Genomic DNA, 22,453 nt, shown 5'->3' with positions numbered 1-22,453 from the left:
CTTCTGCACCTGCCTCTTAGTGTCCTGACACTTCTGGCTTTAATGACAACATAACAACCACCAGAAAATGAAATTTAAAAAACAAAACACTAAACACTACTATGTTTTACCTTCTGAATAGCTGATAGATCAATTTTTAAAGGCTTCTTACTGAAGTATCATCAGCGACTGGAGAATATAAAAGCTTGCTTAGATGTAAAAAGAAAACGAAAACAGAGTCATTTTCCTAAACTGGCAAAATGTAACCAAATTACCACAAAACTTACCTTAGAAACAAAGAGAAATGGGGCAGAAAAGGCCAGATTTCTTACTGGCAGTACCAGTGGCAAATATCCCAGAATAAGAAAAGCTGCCAAACAGAAGAGAGAAAATTAAAGGACTTTCCTTTAAAAACAGCCAAGCCCAGCACACACAGCATTCCTAACAGCTGGAGCAAGTTTCAGAAGCAACACACAGGTATAAGGTTCAGCCCTATTCTTTATTTACAGCACAGTTCAAAGTCATTGAATCAAGCACAAAAGAAACGACTCCCATTTCCTGATTTGGCATTGGATATCCTTCCTACCAGCTGCAATTACATCATTTTTATCCATCTTCTTTTCCTTTTGGGAGGGTAGAAAAGGGACAAGTGACAAATGGGCCAAAGAGACTTCAACTTCAAAACCAAGAGAAATCCTTGCTTTCAGAGAAATAAAAGAAGGGATTCTCCCTCTTGTGAAAGGCAATCAATACTCTGCTCCAGTTATGAAGGCCGTGGATGGTGTGGGAAAGCTGTGGTGAAGAGATTCTTCCTGGAGGTGGCACAAGGATGGCGAGGACTCGGGTCGTGGGATGGCTGCTATCCCCACCATCATGTTTGCTCTATCTCAGTCTTCACCACACGAAATTTAATGAACAAGGGGAAGTAATTATGCACAGAAAGCCAAGGTGAATGGAAATGTAGGTGGAATGAACTTAAAAGAAGAAACTGAAAATGATCAAAAGTTACTCAGTTCATTTTTCTCAGACGGACATAGAAATCAGTGACCCACTGCTTCATGTATTTAACTTCCAAGGAGCGAGTTAACTGCACACTGACAGGATCCAAGGCATTGCTGGCTCGGAGATCTAGATGATGGGCTCCATTTGGGATGACGATCGCAAGTAAGGTGTCTGTGATATCCTTGGTTACTCCACCTCCTGACCAGGGGTCTAGTTCACCATTGCTAAGTGAGGGAAAGAAAAAAAAAAATCAGATTGCTAGTTTTTCATATCTACATAAAATATAAGATAGGAGAAACCTATTATATGCATAACACCTAAAATTATAAGCTTATGAACTAGGGAATATGATCTGAGGATTTAATCTGTCATATAGAAAGGTGCTTCATCCTGGAGTTTGACAATACTTCTGTAACCAGGGACAAGGAATAGGACCAGAGAACCCTGAAAGGGATGCCCCATCAATCAATTTAGACTATACTGGAACTTCTAATTGAGAAGACTCAATTCTAATCCTGGCTTCATTACTCAAAAGTTGTCTGACCTTACATAAGTTAGCTGTCTCAGTTTACTTATATGTAAAGCAGAGTTAACAAGGCCTACCTCAGGAGGTTGCTTTAAAGGTTAAATCAGATAGTACATGTATATATACTGAATAACTGTTAGGTACGAAGGAGTTCCTCAATTAAAACCTGTTTCCTTCCTTCCTAGAACCCAAATATTAGTGATAAGGGGAAAAAAAAAACACCTATATTTTAAAATGCTAATTATCTCTTCAGTCAATTAGGTCACACAGTTGTGTCTGACTCTTTGCAACCTCATGGACTGCAGCATGCCAGGCTTTCCTGTCCATCACCAACTCCCAGAGTTTGCTCAAACTCTTGTCCATCAAATCAGTGATGCCATCCAACAATCTCATCCTCTGTTATCCTCTTCTCTTCTGCCTTCAATCCTCACCAGCATCAATGTCTTTTCTAAGGAGTTCTTCGCATCAGGTGGCCAAAGTACTGAAGCTTCAGCTTCAGCATTAGTCCTTTCAATGAATATTCAGGACTCATTTCTTTTAGGATTGACTGGTTGGACCTCTTTGCTGTCCAAGAGCTATCAAAAGTCTTTTCCAACACCACAGTTCAAAAGCATCAATGCTTCAGGACTCAGCTTTCTTTATAGTCCAACTCTCACATCCATACATGACTACTGGAAAAACCATAGCTTTGACTAGACAAACCTCTGTCAGCGAAGTATTGTCTCTGCTTCTTAATATGCTCTCTAGGTTCATCAGAGCTTTTCTTCCAAGAAGCAAGAGTCTTTTAACTTCATAGCCGAAGTCACCATCTGCAGTGATTTTGGAGCCCCTCAAAATTAACTCTGTCACTGTTTTCACTATTTCCCCATCTATTTGCCATGAAGTGATGGGACCAGATGGCATGATCTTAGTTTTTTGAATGCTGAGTTTTAGGCCAGCTTTTTCACTCTCTTCTTTCACTTTCAACAAGAGACTCTTTAGTTCCTCTTCACTTTCTGCCATAAGGGTGGTGTCATCTGCGTATCTGAGGTTATTGATATTTCTCCCGGCAATCTTGATTCTAGCTTGTGCTTCATCCAGTCTGGCACTTCGCCTGATGTACTCTGCATATAAGTTAAAAAATAAAAAAGCAAGGTGACAACATACACCCTTGACATACTCCTTTCCCAATTTGGAACCAGTCTGTTGTTCCATGTCTGGTTCTAACTGTTACTTCTTGACATGCATACAGATTTCTCAGGAGGCAAGTAAGGCAAAATATAATAAGACAAGTGCCAGTCCTGAATTCATTGGAAGGACTGATGCTGAAGCTAAAACTCCAATACTTTGGCCACCTGATCCAAAGAACTGACTCACTGGAAAAGACCCTGATGCTGGGAAAGATTGAAGGTGGGAGAAGAAGGGGACAACAGAGGATGAGGTGGTTGCATGGCATCACCAACTCAATGGACATGAGTTTGAGTAAACTCCGGGAGTTGGCAATGGACAGGGAGACCTGGGATGTTCCAGTCCATGGGGTCACAAAGAGTTGGACACAACTGAGCGACTGAACTAAACTGATACAGCTTCTCCACATTTGGCTGCAAAGAATAGAATCAATCTGATTTCAGTATTGACCGTCTGGTGATGTTCATGTGTAGAGTTGTCTCTTGTGTTGTTGGAAGAGGGTGTTTGCTATGACCAGTGTGTTCTCTTGAAAAAACTCTGTGTAGCCTTTACCCTGCTTCATTTTGTACTCCAAGGCCAAACCTGCCTGTTACTCCATGTATCTCTTGATTTCCAACTTTTGCATTCCAATCCCCTATGATGAAAAGGACATCTTTCTTGGTGTTAGTTCTAGAAGGTCTTATGGGTCTTCATGGAACTATTCAACTTCAGCTTCTTCTGCATTAGTGGTTGGGGCACAGACTTGGATTACTGTGATGCTGAGTGGTTTGCCTTGGAAACGAACCAAGGTTATTTGTCATTTTTGAGATTGTACCCAAGTCCTAAATTTCAGACTTCTTGGTTGACTATGAGGGATACTCCATTTCTTCTAAGGGATTTTTGCCCACCATAGTAGATATCTAGTAGTAGAGGTCTTTCTTAGCCACCTCATCAAAAATTCAAACTCCCCCCCAACCCCCACTAACATTTCATAGCCTTCTTCCCTGGTTTATTTCCCCCTACCCCTTAGCATCTATCGCCTTCTAACATTCTTATAAGTGCTATCTTGTTTTTACCCATCTTTCAAACTAAAGCTTCCCAACGGCACGGTTTTTTGTCTGTTTTATTACTGTATCTTCAGTGCCTGGCATACACTAGGAGCTATACAAATATTTATTGAATGAATAAAAAAGAATAATCTAGTTATTTATAGTCTTATATCAGATGCCCTGCACAAAAGATGTCTATACATATATGCTTGTGAGTTCAGGAACATGTAAATCACTACAGTACTTTTTACATGGAAAAGTAGAGTTCACATAGGTAATGTGATTAATGTAAATATACAGACAGTGACATTCAGCTAGGTATAATACTGGCAAGAAACAATGAACTAAGTCAGCAGGTCTAAGTTTTATACCCCAGTAAGCCACATGACTTCGGGTAAGTTATCTGACCCCTCTGAATCTAATTCTCATGTGTATGACCAAAAAAATAACTTTTAAAGATAATGCCCTTCAATCACAGAGACACTGTGAGGTTCCACTTGAATAATACATTTGGAAATAAGGTATAAACTATAAAATACCACACGAATGTGCAGTATTATTATAATTATTATCACATTCTATAAGCATGAGAAGTGTTAATACTTCTGAGAGGTAAATGAAACATGAAAAGGGATGCCACAGCATTTCTCACAGAAATTTGGTCAGAAAAATGCATGCAATCAATTTTCTAGGTAAATGTTCAAGTTAAAAAGGAAATGAGGATTTAGGTACATTAAATATATATATGCTTGAAATACAAGTCTAAAATCCCTGTTCTAGCCTGACCACACTTTTAACCATATTTTTGGTTTTTTAAGAAATTAATTCAATTGCAACTTAACATCATTCTTGGGGGGAGAAATCACTCTGAAATTTTACCTTTTTTGGTTTTATTAAAAACAAGAGGAAAAACTCACATGCAAAATAGGATGTTAGTTTTCAACTATGAGATAAATTTTTTTTTTGAGATAAATTTTTAAAGTAAACTACACAAGGGGTTGGATTTTCTTAAATGAACAAGTGGCCTTTATCATTACTCCAATTTGACAGGACCAACCAAGATAGGAAACTCTCCATTATTTGCAAAACAAAAAAGCCATCCCAACAGCTACATAATAAGCAAACTGCATTTGATTTAAAAGGTCATCTGAATCCACCCAGTGGCTTAGCAACAGTGTTTGGAGTTGCTGAGAGACCTAAAATGCACATGGACTTGAATTTCTTGGTCCTAGACATGAGAAAGCTAAATCAGTCAATGGGAAATTTACAGGAGAAAAAAACCTGGCTTTCATGAGAGAACCTAGATGCGTGCATAAAATTCCCAACAGTGAGCCTCACTTAATTGCTGGCAACAATTAATTTCCCTGAAAAATTATGTTAAATTAACCAGCTTCTCAGGGACTCCTTTTTGAATTTACATTTAAATAACTAAAAATGACCATTGGTAAGATAATTTCTCAACAACTGGGTTTTGGGGAAAAAATAAATCCTTCCAACAAAAATACTGTGGAATAAGAAAATTGCTGAAATGGAACTATTAATAGCTACTATTAAATTCTTATTTGCTCAACATGTTTACTGACTGCCTACTATGTATCAGGTACTGACTCAGTACAGTTAACTCAACTGTGAACAGACAAAAATCTCTACCCTCATAGTGCTCACTTCTATGATTATCTACTCCTTGAAGTAACTCTGGCAGATAGTTATTATTTCTAACTGATATAAATTGGCAATTTGCCTGAAGGCACATGGTTAACAGAAGCAGAATGACACCTAGGTCTCTCCAACTTCAAAGCCCAAGCTCTTAACTTGCAGATATCTAACTCAACAGTTAAAAACAGACTGAACTTTCTAACTAAAAAAAGTAGTCACAGTTGGATGTGTGTGAGATGCCTTAAGGAGAGAAGTATGAACATAAAATATGCTTTCCACATGGTTCCTTGGACATTTTCTTATCGTCAACCATAAATATTTTGTAACTGATGGCCACTCAGTAGACAGAACCTAATGCTGCTTTTTTATTTTTGGAATGTGTTTTCCTCAGAAAAGCAATAGAAAATTTTGAATTTTTAAATAAGGTAAGTTTTACATTGAATTCTTCACACCTAGCAGTACATGGGAAAAAAATTTCTTTTTAAAAGTATATTTGCCACCGCAGGAAAATAAACCAGCATTTTTATATAGTTCTGCCTTTATACTTTCACATGCCTCTGAAGTTTTCCTGAGCTTTATGTCATTTCTCATCCTTATCAACACACACACTAATTGGGCATCTACTATGTGCCAGTCACTGTGGCAGGTGCTAAAGGCACAGAGATGATTAAGAAAAATTCTCTGTCACTGAGAAGTTCATAATCTCATTTCAACAGAGAAATGAGATTTCTCTGTTCTCTGAGAAATGAGTGAGGGGCAGAGAGAAACACAAACAGGTAAATTCCACACAGAGTGCTAAGGGACAGTCACAGGCTTTAGAGAAGCTAAGTGTGTCGGGGAAACATAACCTCCTTGGAGATGTCAGGGAAGGTTTCCTTGAGGATGCCGAGGTCTTAAGAAAAGGAAAAAAAGTGGAAGGAAAAAGACATTCAGAGACAAGTAGTTCCCTGCTAGCTCAAAGCTAAAGTACAGGGCTGTGAGTATACTTCCACTTATTCATTCAATGGGAATTTTTTTGGCATATAATTTGCCAGTTCAGTTCAGTTCACTTCAGTCACTCAGTTGTGGCCGACTCTTTGCGACCCCATGAACTGCAGCATGCCAGGCCTCCCTGTTCATCACCAACTCCCAGAGTTCACCCAGCTCATGTTCATCGAGTTAGTGATGCCATCCAGCCATCTCGTTCTGTCATCCCCTTCTCCTCCTGCCTCTAATCCCTCTCAGCATCAGTCTTTTCCAATGAGTCAACTCTTCGCATGAGGTGGCCAAAGTATTGGAGTTTCAGCTTTAGCATCAGTCCTTCCGAAGAAATCCCAGGGCTGATCTCCTTTTAGAATGGATTGGTTGGATCTCCTTATGGTCCAAGGGACTCTCAAGAGTCTTCTCCAACACCACAGTTCAAAAGCATCGATTCTTTGGCGCTCAGCTTTCTTCACAGTCCAACACTCACATCCATACATAACCAGTGGAAAAACCATAGCCTTGACTAGACGGACCTCTGTTGGCAAAGTAATGTCTCTGCTTTTCAATATGCTATCTAGGTTGGTCATAACTTTCTTTCCAAGGAGTAGGCGTCTTTTAATTTCATGGCTGCAATCACCATCTGCAGTGATTTTGGAGCCCCCCAAAACAAAATCTGATACTGTTTCCACTGTTTCCCCATCTATTTCCCATGAAGTGATGGGACCAGATGCCATGATCTTCATTTTCTGAATGTTGTGCTTTAAGTCAACTTTTTCACTCTCCTCTTTCACCTTCAGCAAGAGGCTTTTTAGTTCTTCTTCACTTTCTGCCATAAGGGTGGTGTCATCTGCATATCTGAGGTTCTTGATATCTCTCCCGGAAATCTTGATTCCAGCTTGTGCTTCGTCCAGCCCAGTGTTTCTCATGATGTACTCTGCATAGAAGTTAAATAAGCAGAGTGACAATATACAGCCTTGATGTACTCCTCTTCCTATTTGGAACCAATCTGTTGTTCCATGTCCTGTTCTAACTGTTGCTTCCTGACCTGCATACAGGTTTCTCAAGAGGCAGGACAGATGGTCTGGTATGCCCATCTCTTTCAGGATTTTCTAGTTTACTGGGATCCACACAATCAAAGGCTTTGGCATAGTCAATAAAGCAGAAATAGATGTTTTTCTGGAACTCTCTTGCTTTTTCCATGATCCAGTGGATGTTGGCAATTAGATCTTTGGTTCCTCTGCCTTTTCTAAAACCAGCTTGAACATCTGGAAGTTCACGGTTCATATATTGCTGAAGCCTGCCTTGGAGAATTTTGAGACTTACTTTACTAGCGTTTGAGATGAATGCAATTGTGCGGTAGTTTGAGCATTCTTTGGCATTGCCTTTCTTTGGGATTGGAATGAAAACTGACCTTTTCCAGTCCTGTGGCCACTGCTGAGTTTTCCAAATGTGCTGGCATATTGAGTGCAGCACTTTCACAGCATCATCTTTCAGGATTTGAAATAGCTCAACTGGAATTCCATCACCTCCACTAGATTTGTTTATAGCGATGCTTTCTAAGACCCACTTGACTTCACATTCCAGGATGTCTGGCTCTAGATGAGTGATCACACCATCGTGATTATCTGGGTGGTGAAGATCTTTTTTGTACAGTTCTTCTGTTTATTCTTGCCACCTCTTCTTAATATCTTCTGCTTCTGTTAGGTCCATACCATTTCTGTCCTTTATCGAGCCCATCTTTGCATGAAATGTTCCCTTGGTATCTCTAATTTTCTTGAAGAGATCTCTGGTCTCTCCCGTTCTATTGTTTTTCCTCTATTTCTTTGCATTGATCACTGAGGAAGGCTTCCTTATCTCTCCTTGCTATTCGTTGGAACTCTGCATTCAAATGCGTATATTTTTCCTTTTCTCCTTTGCTTTTCGCTTCTCTTCTTTTGACAGCTATTTGTAAGGCCTCCTCAGACAGCCATTTTGCTTTTTTGCATTTCTTTTCCATGGGGATAGTCTTGATCCCTGTCTCCTGTACAATGTCATGAACTTCCATCCATAGTTCATCAGGCACTCTATCTATCAGATCTAGTCCCTTAAATCTACTTCTCATTCCCACTGTAGAATCATAAGGGATTTGATTTAGGTCATACCTGAATGGTCTAGTGGTTTTCCCTACTTTCTTCAATTTAAGTCTGAATTTGGCAATAAGGAGTTCACGATGTGAGCCACAGTCAGCTCCTGGTCTTGTTTTTGCTGACTGTATAGAGCTTTTCCATCTTTAACTGTAAAGAATATAATCAATCTGATTTCGATGTTGACCATCTGGTGATGTCCATGTGTAGTCTTCTCTTGTATTGTTGGAAGATGGTGTTTGCTATGACCAGTGTGTTCTCTTGGCAAAACTGTATTAGCCTTTGCCCTGCTCCATTCCGTATTCCAAGGCCAAATTTGCCTGTTACTCCAGGTGTTTCTTGACTTCCAACTTTTGCTTTCCAGTCCTCTATAATGAAAAGGACATCTTTTTTGGGTGTTAGTTCTGAAAGGTCTTGTAGGTCTTCATAGAACCGTTCAACTTCAGCTTCTTCAGCGTTACTGGTTGGGGCATAGACTTGGATTACTGTGATATTGAATGATTTGCCTTGGAATCAAACAGATCATTCTGTCATTTTCGAGACTGCATCCAAGTACTGCGTTTCGGACGCTTTTGTTGACCATGATGGCTACTCCATTTCTTCTAAGGGATTCCTGCCCACAGTCTGGGCTAAATATTTCACTGGGTTAACTCTTTTAAGCATCACAGCAACTCTATAGGGTGACTGGCATTATTATTCTCATTTTACTTAAGAGAAAACTGAGGATCAAAAGCTTAAATAATTTAAGACAATTCACTCTAACTATGCATAGCTCTGTTAGGAAGTCCTTTCTTACACTAGCCAAAAGTTTCTTTTGTTTTTTTTAATGTTGAGCCATATTTTTTACCTACTCTTTCAGTTCTACTCCAAACTTTTTTCAACAAAATCTAACCTTTCCCCAATGATGACGATGACAATAACTTATTTTGATACCTGGAGGAAAATAAGTATAAAAGGATAAATGGGCAACTAAAATACTCATGTAATGGTTGAATCCAACAAAAAAGCAGAAAGTATTTGACCAAAACTCAGATATCAAAACCTTTATAGATAAGACTCAAAGACTTTACTTTACAAGTCAACTTGAACTTCAGCTTTATGAGGTCAAAGCAAATAAGGATGAGCTTATAGCCTCCACATGCCGGAGAAATCCATATAAGTACTATCTGGAGGTAAGTTTCTAAAAACAAGAAAATGACAAAGTATTTCCTTCTCTGAGGGAACAAAGATGAGCTTGATACCCAAGGCTTACATTTAAGCCTTTTCAGTCCTCTCAGTCCTTTCATGTTTTCCTGATTTCAAACATCCTAATTTGGTACAGTTTCCTACCCTAAATATACTTAATTGCTCAACTATCACCTCAAAAAGCTGAGCTGAAAGTATAGTTTTGAAGAATTCTACTGAGGACAAGGTAAATAATTCTAGGGAATTAAACAAAAAGAATCTTTAAGTTTTGCATTTAGTGTCTCACATTTGAGGGAGGGGAGGGTATCCTACACCCAACTCCAGTACTCTTGCCTGGAAAATCCCATGGGTGGAGTAGCCTGGTAGGCTGCAGTCCATGGGGTCGCAAAGAGTTGGACATGACTGAGCAACTTCACTTTCACTTTTCACTTTCATGCATTGGAGAAGGAAATGGCAACCCACTCCAGTATTCTTGCCTGGAGAATCCCAGGGACTGGGGAGCCTGGTGGGCTGCCGTCTATGGGGTCGCACAGAGTTGGACACGATGGAAGGGACTTAGCAGCAGCAGCAGCAGCAGCAGCAGGGTATCCTACTGAGTGAGAAACTAGCATGAATCCAACAAGAAAAAGGTTCTTTTGCAAAATGGGCAGTGTCACTGGCCTACACCCAGAGAGTGATCTTTCAGCTAAAATAGCATTGCTCCTTCCTAAGAGCTTTCAGTCATGTCTCAAAAGTCAAATGTGACTCTGTTTAGAAGAATTTGTAAAAGCATAACGTTTACAATTTAAACAATTGGTTAAGAGATATGTATGGATATCTCTCTACTATTTCCACATAAACTTGGGGAAATTTCTTATTAAATGGTTGCTATTTTAATAACTAACAACCTAATGTTCAAGCCAAAACACGGAAATTTTGAAGTCACAATCAGGCACATTTAGAGTCTACTTGATTAACTCCAATATGAACCAATACCAAATATAATTCTTCTAGAGAAACAGTTTTACAGAATAAACAGTTTTTGTAGTCAGATGGGCCAAGGTTGAAAACTGGCTTTATCACTTGGTAACTAAAACAAAACTGGATAAGTTTTGGCAAGTGACTGTACACACTGACTTTCACTTTCCTCCTCAGTAAAATAGAGACTGTAAAAACTTCTTTCAAAGTTTTTGTGGGAATTAAGTGATTTATTTAAAGTGCCTCATATAGTGCCTAGGACAGAACACAGTGGGCACCTCAAAAGTGTTTGTTAGGTATATACTGAAGATTTTTTATTATCATTGATAACAATAAAAACAATCATGAGATAAACTGAGAACAACAGATGATGCTTCCTTTTCTTTTGAGCACACTTTTAAAAATATTTTAACTTTGCTGCTGTTGTTTTTAAGCCTTTAAACATAGTGCAATCGAACAAAAAATCATATCACCTCTCAGAATCCTTTATCTTTCAAGGAGTAGAAAAATATGATAGATACCACTGCTATATTCTACATTGTTTTAACTGTGCAACATTTTCCTGGTTTTCTTTTCTCATCCATTCTACAAATGTCTCCATCAACCAGAATTTTCTTTGAATCAACAAAAATTCACCTGAAAATGATGTTTGTGTGTGAACTGATGTTCTTGCCTCCATACATAGTAGGGATCCAAGAGGGCCTCGGTCTCACACCCCACTGTTTAAAACAGTCATCAGAATATTCCTTCATGTTCCACGAGTGAGGTTCAAACATGTCATCAACACCATCAGAACAGGTGGGCATGACCATTTCTGTACAGGCCTGAAAAAGCAAATCAGGAAAGATTCTAGTGAGAAAATGAAGCACAAAGAGTGAAATAAATTCCCCAAGGTCATACAGCTCAGAAGCAAAAAAGTGAGGGCTTGAACTCAGCAGTCTGGCTTCAGAGCCCCTGTTCTCTACTCCATACCACCTCTCTTTATTCCTAAGGCTCAGCTGAGAAGTCACAGAAGTTGGGGCTATATATTCCTTCTTCACAAACTATTTCACTTCATATCTATTATCATATTGAATTCTCAAAACAACTCTGGAGGAACATATTGCTATTATTACTACTATTGTCATTGTACAGATGAAAAAAATGGAGGCTCAGATAGAATCAAGTTAGACTCCCTCTTCTTTTCTGTGTCCATAAAATGCTACCCTTATAGGACTTACTAAGATCTATTGTAATATTAGTTTAGCTACCTATATTTTCCACCAAGCTACATTCGATGATTAGATCATATTTTATTTATAATTAAATAAATTTATATCCAATTTGTATAGTTGGAGCCTGGAATAGTGCCTGACATGCAGTAAGTACTCAGAATATATTTGGTGATGTTTAAATACCAAACTGAAGTAGTATATATAGGATAGATAAACAACAAGGTCCTAAGATAGAAGAGGAAACTATATTCAATATCCAGCAATAACCCATAATGGAAAAGAATATGCATATATATAACTGAGTCACTTTGCTGTTTATTAGAAATTAACACAACATTGTAAATCAACTATACTTCAATAAAATTTTTTAAAAATTGAATTGGTATTTAATGAATCAATGAGAGAACTCATCCACAGTCTTGAAGTGTAAGGTAACAGAACCCAGATTTGGATCCAGGTTAGGTGACAAGATCTTGAGGATTCTGTTATAGTATGACCAGACCAAAACAGTGAAAAGTAAGCTCCAATTGGGGAAATTATACACACTTACCTGATAGCTCCAACCCTGGACTCCCAGACTGCTAGTTGCTGTCTCTGAAACATTCAGACATTTAGCCTGGCCTGAATAATTGTAATACACATTCAGAGCTTGGAAAATATTCCGCAGCAACAGGGTATCAGGTACATTGGAATATTTGAAATACTGGCATACTACCTGTCATTTTAGAGAGATAAAAGGGAGAAGAATCAAATATAAATATAAAATCACAGTTTATTAAAACAAAGAAGAAACATGATTCTGACTTGATCATAAACAATCTTTACAATCTAACTTCACTGCTTGACAATTTCTATTTATTGAGTATAACCACTTTCATAAATGAATAAACCTTTAAGATTAGTCCCCATGGGACTTCCCTGGTGGTCTAGTGGCTAAGACTCCACGCTCCCAATGCAGGGAGCCCAGGTTCAATCCCTGTTCAGGAAACTAAATCCCACAAGCCACAACTAAAGAGTTTGTATGCTGCAACTAATGATTCCACATAACCCAATTAAAAGAACCCACATGCCACAACAAAGACTGAAGATCCCATGTGCCACAACTAAAACTAGGCACAGTCAAAAAAAAATTAGCCCCCAAATTATAGAAATAAACCAAAATTATCTGCAAGGTATGCAAAGTCCTCCCCACCTACCACTCTAGTTTCATCTTCCATAGCTTTTGCTCTAGTCTAGCAAAACCATTTCTACCACACCAGCTTCTTGCCCTCCTCATTGCCATCGCTCACACTGAAATGCCCTGTTCCCACTCTCCCAATGCAGTAGTGCCTGGCAAACACCAACTCGTCTTCCTCGATGCAGCTCAAGCATGACCTACTCCTTGAGGCCACTTGCCTATGCCTTCAAGGCAGGAAGAACTAAATCACTTTCTTCTTTGTGCCTCCACTGCATCCTGTGCCTATTTCTATCAGAGCCCCTGTAATGCTGACACCATTTGATTCCTGAATGTCTCCCTCAGCACTTAGCAAGGCATCTGGAAACTAAGTGCTTGCTGATTAAATGACTATCTTTTTATGAAAATGAAAAATTTATTAAATTTCTTTTGGAAAAACTCCACCAAGCTCCTATATCTGTAGCATTATAAGAAGCATCTCAGGCAGCTCCCCAGGTCCAAATACTCCTAACACTTGACTATAGTCAGTGCTAAAAATCACAGGTAATACCTGGGGTTGGGAGTGAAGACAGGACTGACTAGTCAGGGACACAGGGAACTTTCAAGGATATGAAAATATTTCTTATCTGTAGGGGCCTAGTATACAACAAGTAGCACATTTATGATTTGTACATAAATTTCACTTCAAAAAATGATAAACAAATATTGAACTCTAGATAATGTTGTTAAAGCTGAAGTATATAGTCTATATTTCATTTATTTCTGCTCTTTCTTTCCTTCTACTGACTTTGAGCTTCACTTGTTATTTTTCTAGTTCCTTGAGGTATAAATTTAGGTTGTTTGAGACTTTTCTTATCTCTTGAGATAGGCATTTATCACTATGAACTTCCCTCCCAGAAGTGTTTTCACTACATCCCATAAATTTTGGTATGTTACATTTCCATTTATCTCTATGTTTTTTTTTAATTTCTCTTTTAATTTCTTCTTTGATCCATTGAGTGTTCAATAGCATGTTGTTTAATCTCCACATATTTGTGAATTTTTCCATTTTCTTTGTGTAATTTATTTCTAGTTTTATACCACTGCGGTTGGAAATGATGCTTCATATAATTTCAATCTTCTTAAATTTATTAAGATTTGTTTTGTGGCCAAACATTTGATCTATCTTAGAAAATGTTCTATGTGCACTTGAGTAGAATGTATATTCTGCTGTTTCAGAGAGAATGTTCTATAAATATCTATTAAGTTCATCTAGTCTAATGTGTTAAGGCCAATATTTCCTTATTGATTTTATGCTTGGATGAACTATCAATATAAGTGGAATATTAAAGTCCCCTTCTGTCATGTACTGTTGTCTATTTCCACCTTTAGGTCTGTTAATATCTGCTTTACTTATATAGGTGCTCCTATGTTGGGCACATAAATATCTACAAATGTTATATCTTCTTGTTGAACTGACTCCTTTATTATTATGCAACACACTTCTTTGTGTGTTAGTAAAGTCTTTATTTTAAAGTCTGTTTTGTTCAATATAAGAATAGCTACTCCAGCTTTATTTTGGTTTCCATTTGCATGGAGTATCTTTTTCCAACCCTTTACTTTCAGTCTGTGTGTGTCCTTACATTTAAAATGACTCTCTTCTAAGCAATAATATTGATGGGTCTTGTTTTTTTAATTCAATCAGCAACTCTATGTATTTGATTAAAGAATTTAGTCCATTTACATTAAAGTAATTATTGATATGTTATGTGCTTATTGACATTTTGTTCATTGTTTTCTGGCTGTTTATGTAGTTTCTCTAGCTCCTTTCTTTTTTCTCTTGCTCTCTTTCTTTGCGGCTTGAAGATTTTCTTTAGTGGTAGGCTTATATTCCTCTCTTTATCTTTCATATATTTACTGTAAGTTTTTGTTTTGTGGTTACCATGAGGCTTATATATAACAATTTATATCTACAACAGTCAAAGTTGATAACACTCAAGCTTGATCTCACTGAAAAGCGCAACATTATTACCCCCCTCATTTTATGATTTTGAAGTCACATTCTACATCTTTATCTTGTGCATACCTAACAAATTATTGTAATCATAGTTATTTTTATTACCTTTATCTTTTTCAGCCTTCATACTAGCTTTGTACATAATTAATCCCCTACCTTTACTACACAGTAAGTCCCCTACATATGAATCTTCAGATTGTGAACTCAAAGATGTAAATGTATTATAAACCTACTACAGTACAGTACTATGGAGCTAATTGTGCTTGTTGTTTACCTAGGCTAACTTTGTTGGATTTGCAAACAAATTGAACTTATAATTGTGCTCTTAGAATGGAACTTGTTTGAATGTAGGGGACTTCCTGTATGTATTTTTCTTTCCAGTGAGGTTTACTTTTCATATGAGTTCTCATTACTAATTAGTGCCATTTCATTTCAGCCTAAAGAAGTCCCTTTTAACATTTATTCTAAGGCTGGTTTAGCGGTAATGAACGCCTTTAGTTTTTGCTTATCTGGTAAACTCTATCTGTTCTATAGAGTGTTCCTGGTTTAAAGGTTCTTTTCCTTTTAACACTTTGAATATATTGTGCCATTCCCTTTAGGCCTGAAAACTTTCTGCTAAAAAATCTGCTCATAGTCTTATGGGAGTTTCTTTGCATGTAAGAAATTACTTTCTCTTGTTGTTTTTAATATTTTCTCCTTAATAGAACTTCCATATGACCTGGCAGTTTCACTGATGGGTATACACTATAGAAGATCATAATTTTAAAAGATACATGCACTCCAGTGTTCATTGCAGCACTATTTACAATAGCTAGGTCATGGAAACAACCTAACTGTCCATCAGCAGAGGAATGGATAAAGAAGCTGTGGTACATATATACAATGGAATATTACTCAGCTTTAAAAAAGAAGGAAATTGAGCCATTTGCAGAGACATGGATAGACTGAGAGACTGTCATACAGAGTGAAGTAACTTAAGAGAAAAATAAATACCATATATTAACACATATATGGAGAAGGCAATGGCACCCCACTCCAGTACTCTTGCCTGGAAAATCCCATGGACAGAGGAGCCTGGTAGGCGCAGTCCATGGGGTCATTAAGAGTCGGACACGACTGAGAGACTTCACTTTGATTTTTCACTTTCATGCATCGGAAAAGGAAATGGCAACCCACTCCAGTATTCTTGCCTAGAGAATCCCAGGGATGGGGGAGCCTGGTGGGCTGCCGTCTATGGGGTCGCACAGAGTCGGACACGACTGAAGCGACTTAGCAGCAGCAGCAGCAACACGTATATGTGGAATCTAGAAAAATTGTGTAGATGATCTTACTTGCAAAGCAGAAATAGAGACACAGATGTAGAGAACAAATGTATGGACACCAAGGGAGAGAAAGGGGTGGTGGTGAGATGAATTGGGAGACTGGGATTGACATATATACACTACTATGTATAAAATAGATAACTAATGAGAACCTACTGTATAGCACGGGACACTCTACTCGGTGCTCTGTGACCTAAATGAGAAGGAAATCCAAAAAAGAAGGGACAGATGTATACCTATGGCTGATTCATTTTGCTGTACAGCAAAAACTGACAAAGCAGTGCAAATTGTTTTTATACTCCCATTGCCAGTTTTTTTATACTCCAATTAAAAATAATAATATAATCTGTGTAAAAATATGTATAAAGTTCCTTCTTATCTTTAACTTCTTTTTTTTTTTTTTTTTGGTTGCACAAGGTCTTTGTTGCTGTGTATGGCTTTCTCTAGTTGCAGTAATGAGGGGCTACCTTTAATCGCGGTGCACAGGCTTCTCATTGTGGTGGCTTCTCTTGTTGCAGAGCAGAGGCTCTAGATGCATAGCCTTCAGAAGTTGTGGCACATGTGGTTAGGTACCCCATGGCATGTGGAATCTTCCTGGACCAAGAATCAAACCCACGTCCCCTGCATTGGCAGCCAGATTCTTATCCACTGAACCACCAGAGAAGTAAAGACTTTTGACATTTTAATTGTAATTTTTCTTGGTATTAGTCTGTTTGGATACCTCTTATTTGGAACTCTCTGAGATTCCTAGGTCTAGAAGATAGGGAAGCTTTCAGCTGTTTTGTCTTCAAATAAGATTTCTGCCTCTGTTTCTCTTTTTCTTCTGGGGACCCTATGATGTGAATGTTAGACCATTTGATGTAAATGTTAGTCTATAAGTCCCTTAAGCTATTTTCACTTTACTTCATTCTATTTTCCTTCTGCTGCTCTGATTCAGTAAGCTCTACTGCCCTCTCTTTGAGTTGACTGATCTTGTCTTCTGTTTCATCTAATCTGCTGTTGATCTTCTCCAGTGTAATTTTATCAGTTAGTATATTCTTGAGCTTTGTAACATCTTATTTGGTACATTTTTAATATTTTCCATGTCTTTTTTGAAGTTCTGTGTTCATTCATTCTTCTCCCCAGTTCAGTGAGCATCTTCATAATCATTACTTTTAACTCTTTATCAGATAAATTAATATTTCTCTCATTAAGATTTTTCTGAGTTTTATATTCTTCTTTCTTGGAACATATTCTTCTTGTTTCTTCATTCTGTTTGATTCTCTGTTTCAATTTCTATATAGTAGATGAAACAACCACCTCTCCCAGTCTTGAAGGAGTGGCCTCATATAGGAGACAAATCTTGTTGTTCAACTCTGCTTTAACTCTTGGTTGTCTTTCAAATCTCTGTGCTTATCCAAGCAGCCTACTATAGTCTTAATAACTCCAAGTAGTTGAAGACATGCCACAACCTGTCAACATCCCAAAAGGGAGAACCTTAGCTCTTTGATTCAGGCTGACTAGAAGCCAGACTCTCAAGCAACAGTTTTTAAAAATATGCAAATATATACAGTCCTGTGGGACTGCAAGCATGAGTCCTGTTGGCCACCAGAGCTGGATGATCTGTAAGTGTCCACTGGGCAGTCACAAAAAATGGGCTCCAGGTAAGTGTATAAGCTCTTTAATAGGTGATAACAGCAAGGCAGAATGAAAGCACCAAGATGGCATCCACAACCTACATTCTTTAAGAGCAGCCTTGAAGGCCGCTAAATATGTGTCAAATCTGAAGCCTGCCCTGCAGGCAGAAGCCCCAAACTAGCAAAGACGTCTCCTTCACAAAAATACTGGGCAATGTGCCCCAACCTGCTATCTGTGCAGTGCTCTGAGGGTGGCAACCTGTCAAAAATCATACCTCCAATTACACAGTCTCACGGGACCCAAGAATGCAAGCCCTAGTCCATCCCAGCCACCGGGGCCAGGTGATCAAGGGGTGTCCCAAGGGTGGCAGCCATAAAAACTGGAGCATCATATATAAAAATCAGGACACCAGACATATGTAAAACTCTCTTCCAGGAAACACCTGCAGTCTGGAACATGGCAATAGGAAAAAAAAAAAACAAAAAACAAAAAACAACCTGAACCCTTGAAAAGACAAAGAAAATTAACAAGTCTTTAGCCAGCATGACCAATGACCAAGAAAAAAAGAGAGAACTCAAATAAATAAAATAAGAAATGAAAGAGAAGATACTACAATTGATACCACAAGAATACAAAGGAACATAGCAAACAACTATTATAGTTTGTTATTGATGTTATTGATATAACTTAATGATAATTATGTCATCAAATTCAACAACCTAGGAGAAATGGATAAATTCCTAGAAACATTCAACCTATCAAGACTGAATCATGACGAAACAGAAAATCTGAACAGGCTGAATACTACACTAAAGAGACTGAATCGGTAACCAAAAACCTTCCAAAAAAACAAAAGTCTAGAACCAGATGGTTTCCCTAGTGTATTCTACCAAACATTCAAGGAAGAATTAATATCAATCTTTCCTAAATTCTTCCCCAAAAAATAGAAGAGGAAGGAACACTTCCAAGTTCATTTTACAAGGCCAGCATTACCCTGATACCAAAACTAGTAAGCCTGCCACAAGAAAAGAAAATTACAGGCCAATATCTCTGATGACCACAGATGCAAAAATCCTCAACAAAATATTAGCAAACCAAATTCAATGATACATTAAAAGCATCATACACCATGATTAAGTAGGATGTATCCAGGGATTCAAGGATGGTTCAACATCCACAAATAAGTCAATGTGAACCACCATATTAACAAAATAAAGGATAAAAATCATATGATCATCTTAATAGATGCCAAAGAAGTATTTGACAAAAATCAACAGCCATTTATAATAAAAACTCTCCACAAGGTGGGCATAGAGGAAACATACTTCAACATATAAAGGTTATACATGGCAAGCCCAGAGCAAACACCATACACAACAGTGAAAGGCTGAAAGCTTTTCCTCTAAGATCAGGAACAAGACAAAGATGTCCACACTCATCACTTTTATTCAACATAGTACTGGAAGTCCTAGCCAGAGAATGTAAGTTAAGAAAAATAAATAAAAGGCATCTAAATCTGAAAGGAATAAGTAAAACTGTCTCTATTTGCAGGTGACATGAAATTATATATAGAAAATCAAAAAGTCTCCATCAAAAACTGTTAGAGGAAATTCCCTGGAGGTTCGGCACTAGTTCAATCTCTGGTCAAGGAACTAAGACCCTACAAGCTCTGTGGTGTAGCAAAAAAAGAAAAGCTGTTAGAAAAATTAATGAATCCACTAAGAAAACTATGAATTTTCAAGATACAAAATCAAGTTTCAAGATACAAAATCAACATACAAAAATCTGTTGCACTTATATATGCTAATAATGAACTATTAGAAAGAGAAATTAATAAAACAGTCCCATTTACAATTACATTAATAAGAATAAAATACCTGAGAGGAAGTATTTTAGATATGGAAGACCTGTACATTAAAAAAATACAAGGGACTTCCCTGGTAGTCCAGTGATTAAGACTCCACCTTCCAATGTGGGGACAAAGGTTTGATCCCTGGTCAGAGAACTAAGGTCTCACATGCCACAGAGTGCAACCAAATTTATTTTTTATATACAAGACATTAATTTAAAAAATGAAGATAAATGAAAATATATTTCATGCTCATGGACTGGAAGAATTAATATTGTTAAAATATCCATACACAAAGCAATATACAGATTCAATGCTATCCCTACCAAAATTCCAATGGCTTTTTCACAGAAATAAAATTTAAAAATTAGTGTGGAACCATAAAAGACCCCTAGTGGATAAAGCAATCTTGAGAAAGAGAAATGCCAGAGGCATCACACTCTCTGATTTCAAACTATATTACAAAGCTATTTTAATTAACACAATATGGTATTGGCATAAAAACAAAGACACAGAATAGAGAAACCAGAAGTAAACCAATGCATATATGATCAATTAACTTATGAAAAAGTCAAGAATATACACTGGGGGAAAAATAGTCTCTTAATAAATGGTATTGGGAACATTGCACAGCCACATGCAAAACAATGAAACTGGATGTCTATTTTACACCAAACACAAAAATTAACTCAAGTTGAATGACTTGAATGTAAGACCTGAAACCATAAAATTAACAGAAAAAAAAACCACAGGTAGTAAGCTTCTTGACATAGATCTTAGCAATGATTTTTTAAATCTGACACAAAAGCAATAGCAGCAAAAGCAAAACTAAACAAGTGGGATTACATCAAACTGAAAGGCTCCTGCATAGCAAAGGGAACAATCAACAAATGAAAAGTCAACCTACTGAATGGGAGAAAATATCTGCAAATCATATATCTGATAAGGGGCTAACATCCAAAATATGTAAGAACTCAACTCAACAGCCAAAAAACAAAAAAAATCCGATTAAAAAATGGGCAGAAGATCTGAACAGACACTTTTCCAAAGAAGACATACAGATGGGCAACAAGTATATAAAAAGATGCTCCACATCATTAATTAAAAGGAAAATGCAAATCAAGAGTACAATGAGATACCACCTCACATCTATAAGAATGGCTATTATCAAAAGGAAAAATAGTAACAAGTGTTGGCAAGGATGCAGAGAAAAGGGAATTCTTGGGCACTGTTGGTAGGAATGTAAACTGATACATCACTATGGAAAACAGTATGGAGGTTCCTCAAAAATTTAGAACTGCCATATAATCCAGCAATCCCACTTCTGGGCATTTGCCCAAAGAAAAGAAAAACACTAATCTAAAAAGATATATGCATCTCCATGTTCACTGTAGCATTATTTACAATGACATAGGTCTTGGCAATGATTTTCCAAGATATGGAAACAATCTAAGAGTTCATCAGTGCATGAATAAATAAAGGAGATATGGTACATATATACAATGGAATATTACTATGCCATTAAAAAATGAAATCTTGTCATCTGTGACAACATGGATAAACTTTAAGGGCATTACGCTAAGTGAAATCAGTCAAACAAAGACAAATATTGTAAGCTCTCTCATATGTAGAATCTAAAAAATATTCTTTTAATTTAAAAATCTATACTAATAAATAAAGAGAACAGATTAATGGCTGCCGGAGACAGGAGGAGGGCAGCAGCGGAGAGAAATAAATGAACTGGTTTTTTGTTTGTTTAGTTTTAATAAATTAAATTTAAAAAAATAAAATCACATCACAGTATTTAGGAAGAAGTGTACTGATATCTGCAACATACTTTGAATGAATTTAAAAAATAAGATAAAAGGAAGGATAGATAGAGGGGTGGATAAGTGAATATATATATTATAAGCAAATACAATATAGCAAAAATAATATTGTTGTTGCTGTTGTTGTACAGTAGCCCAGTCGTGTCCAACTCTTTGTGACCCCATGGTCTGCAGCACGCCAGGTCTCCTTGTTCCTCACCATCTCCTGAAGTTTGCTCAAGTTCATGTCCATTACACAATGTTACTTACATTTTCACAATAAAATGTTGGGGAAAAATCATAGGCAACAGATTCAGCTGAAATAGAGACAGTAGCAACAACAGCAGTAGCTATTAATTATTGATTGCTGGGTTTACAAATATTACATCATTTAATCCTCCAACAATCTCACTAGATATATATTTGTCTACTAGTTTACATGAATAAACTGATTCTTAGGTTAAATCACTTTATTCAAGGTCATCTAGTTAGTAAATGATAGAACTTAGATTCTTTCAACTCCAGGTCTCTCTGGTTGTAAAACATATCTTATCTATTATGCAGCTTAGGAGGCATCCCCTTATAAAACTGCAAATACCCCAATGGCAAAAAAATACATTAAGCTTGCATGCTCTATTAACATCTTGACATGTATTCAGTGATCTGATCCCCTCTCATTTCATACAGAAAAGATACATACAAAAAGGCAAGTTCTGACAAAAAAGAGACTTGTCCAGAGAAGATGAAGCCAGGCAAGGAAGAACCCAGTTACCCCACTTCAGAGAGAAATTCTGGGCAGCAGGAGCAACAAGGCCTCATCTAGGGACATGTTCCCACAGACAGGAAAGTTGCAAAAGGAGATGAGCAGTCACAAGCAAAGCTGGTCT

The 22,453-nt window shown here is 37.4% G+C and overlaps 1 protein-coding gene across 3 annotated transcripts in view; it reads right to left on the bottom strand.

Annotated features, from left to right (window-relative positions):
• Positions 1–459: 459 nt before the first annotated feature.
• Positions 460–22,453, bottom strand: part of PRCP (prolylcarboxypeptidase) — an 87,692-nt gene continuing 65,698 nt past the window's right edge. For all 3 annotated transcript variants that reach the window (XM_004019422.6, XM_042238281.2, XM_027959257.2), the window contains 3 exons: positions 12,351–12,515; positions 11,223–11,410; positions 460–1,205 (listed from right to left, as the gene is read on the bottom strand). In XM_004019422.6, the coding sequence (XP_004019471.2) occupies positions 989–1,205; positions 11,223–11,410; positions 12,351–12,515 (570 nt within the window). In that variant the 3' untranslated portion in view covers positions 460–988. The remainder of the gene's footprint in view (positions 1,206–11,222; positions 11,411–12,350; positions 12,516–22,453) is intronic.

This window comes from Ovis aries, chromosome 21, assembly GCF_016772045.2.
Source record: "Ovis aries strain OAR_USU_Benz2616 breed Rambouillet chromosome 21, ARS-UI_Ramb_v3.0, whole genome shotgun sequence".
NCBI lineage: Eukaryota > Metazoa > Chordata > Mammalia > Artiodactyla > Bovidae > Ovis > Ovis aries.
Note: the sequence above shows the minus strand (reverse complement) of the source record. Positions and strands in the feature narration are given on the sequence as shown.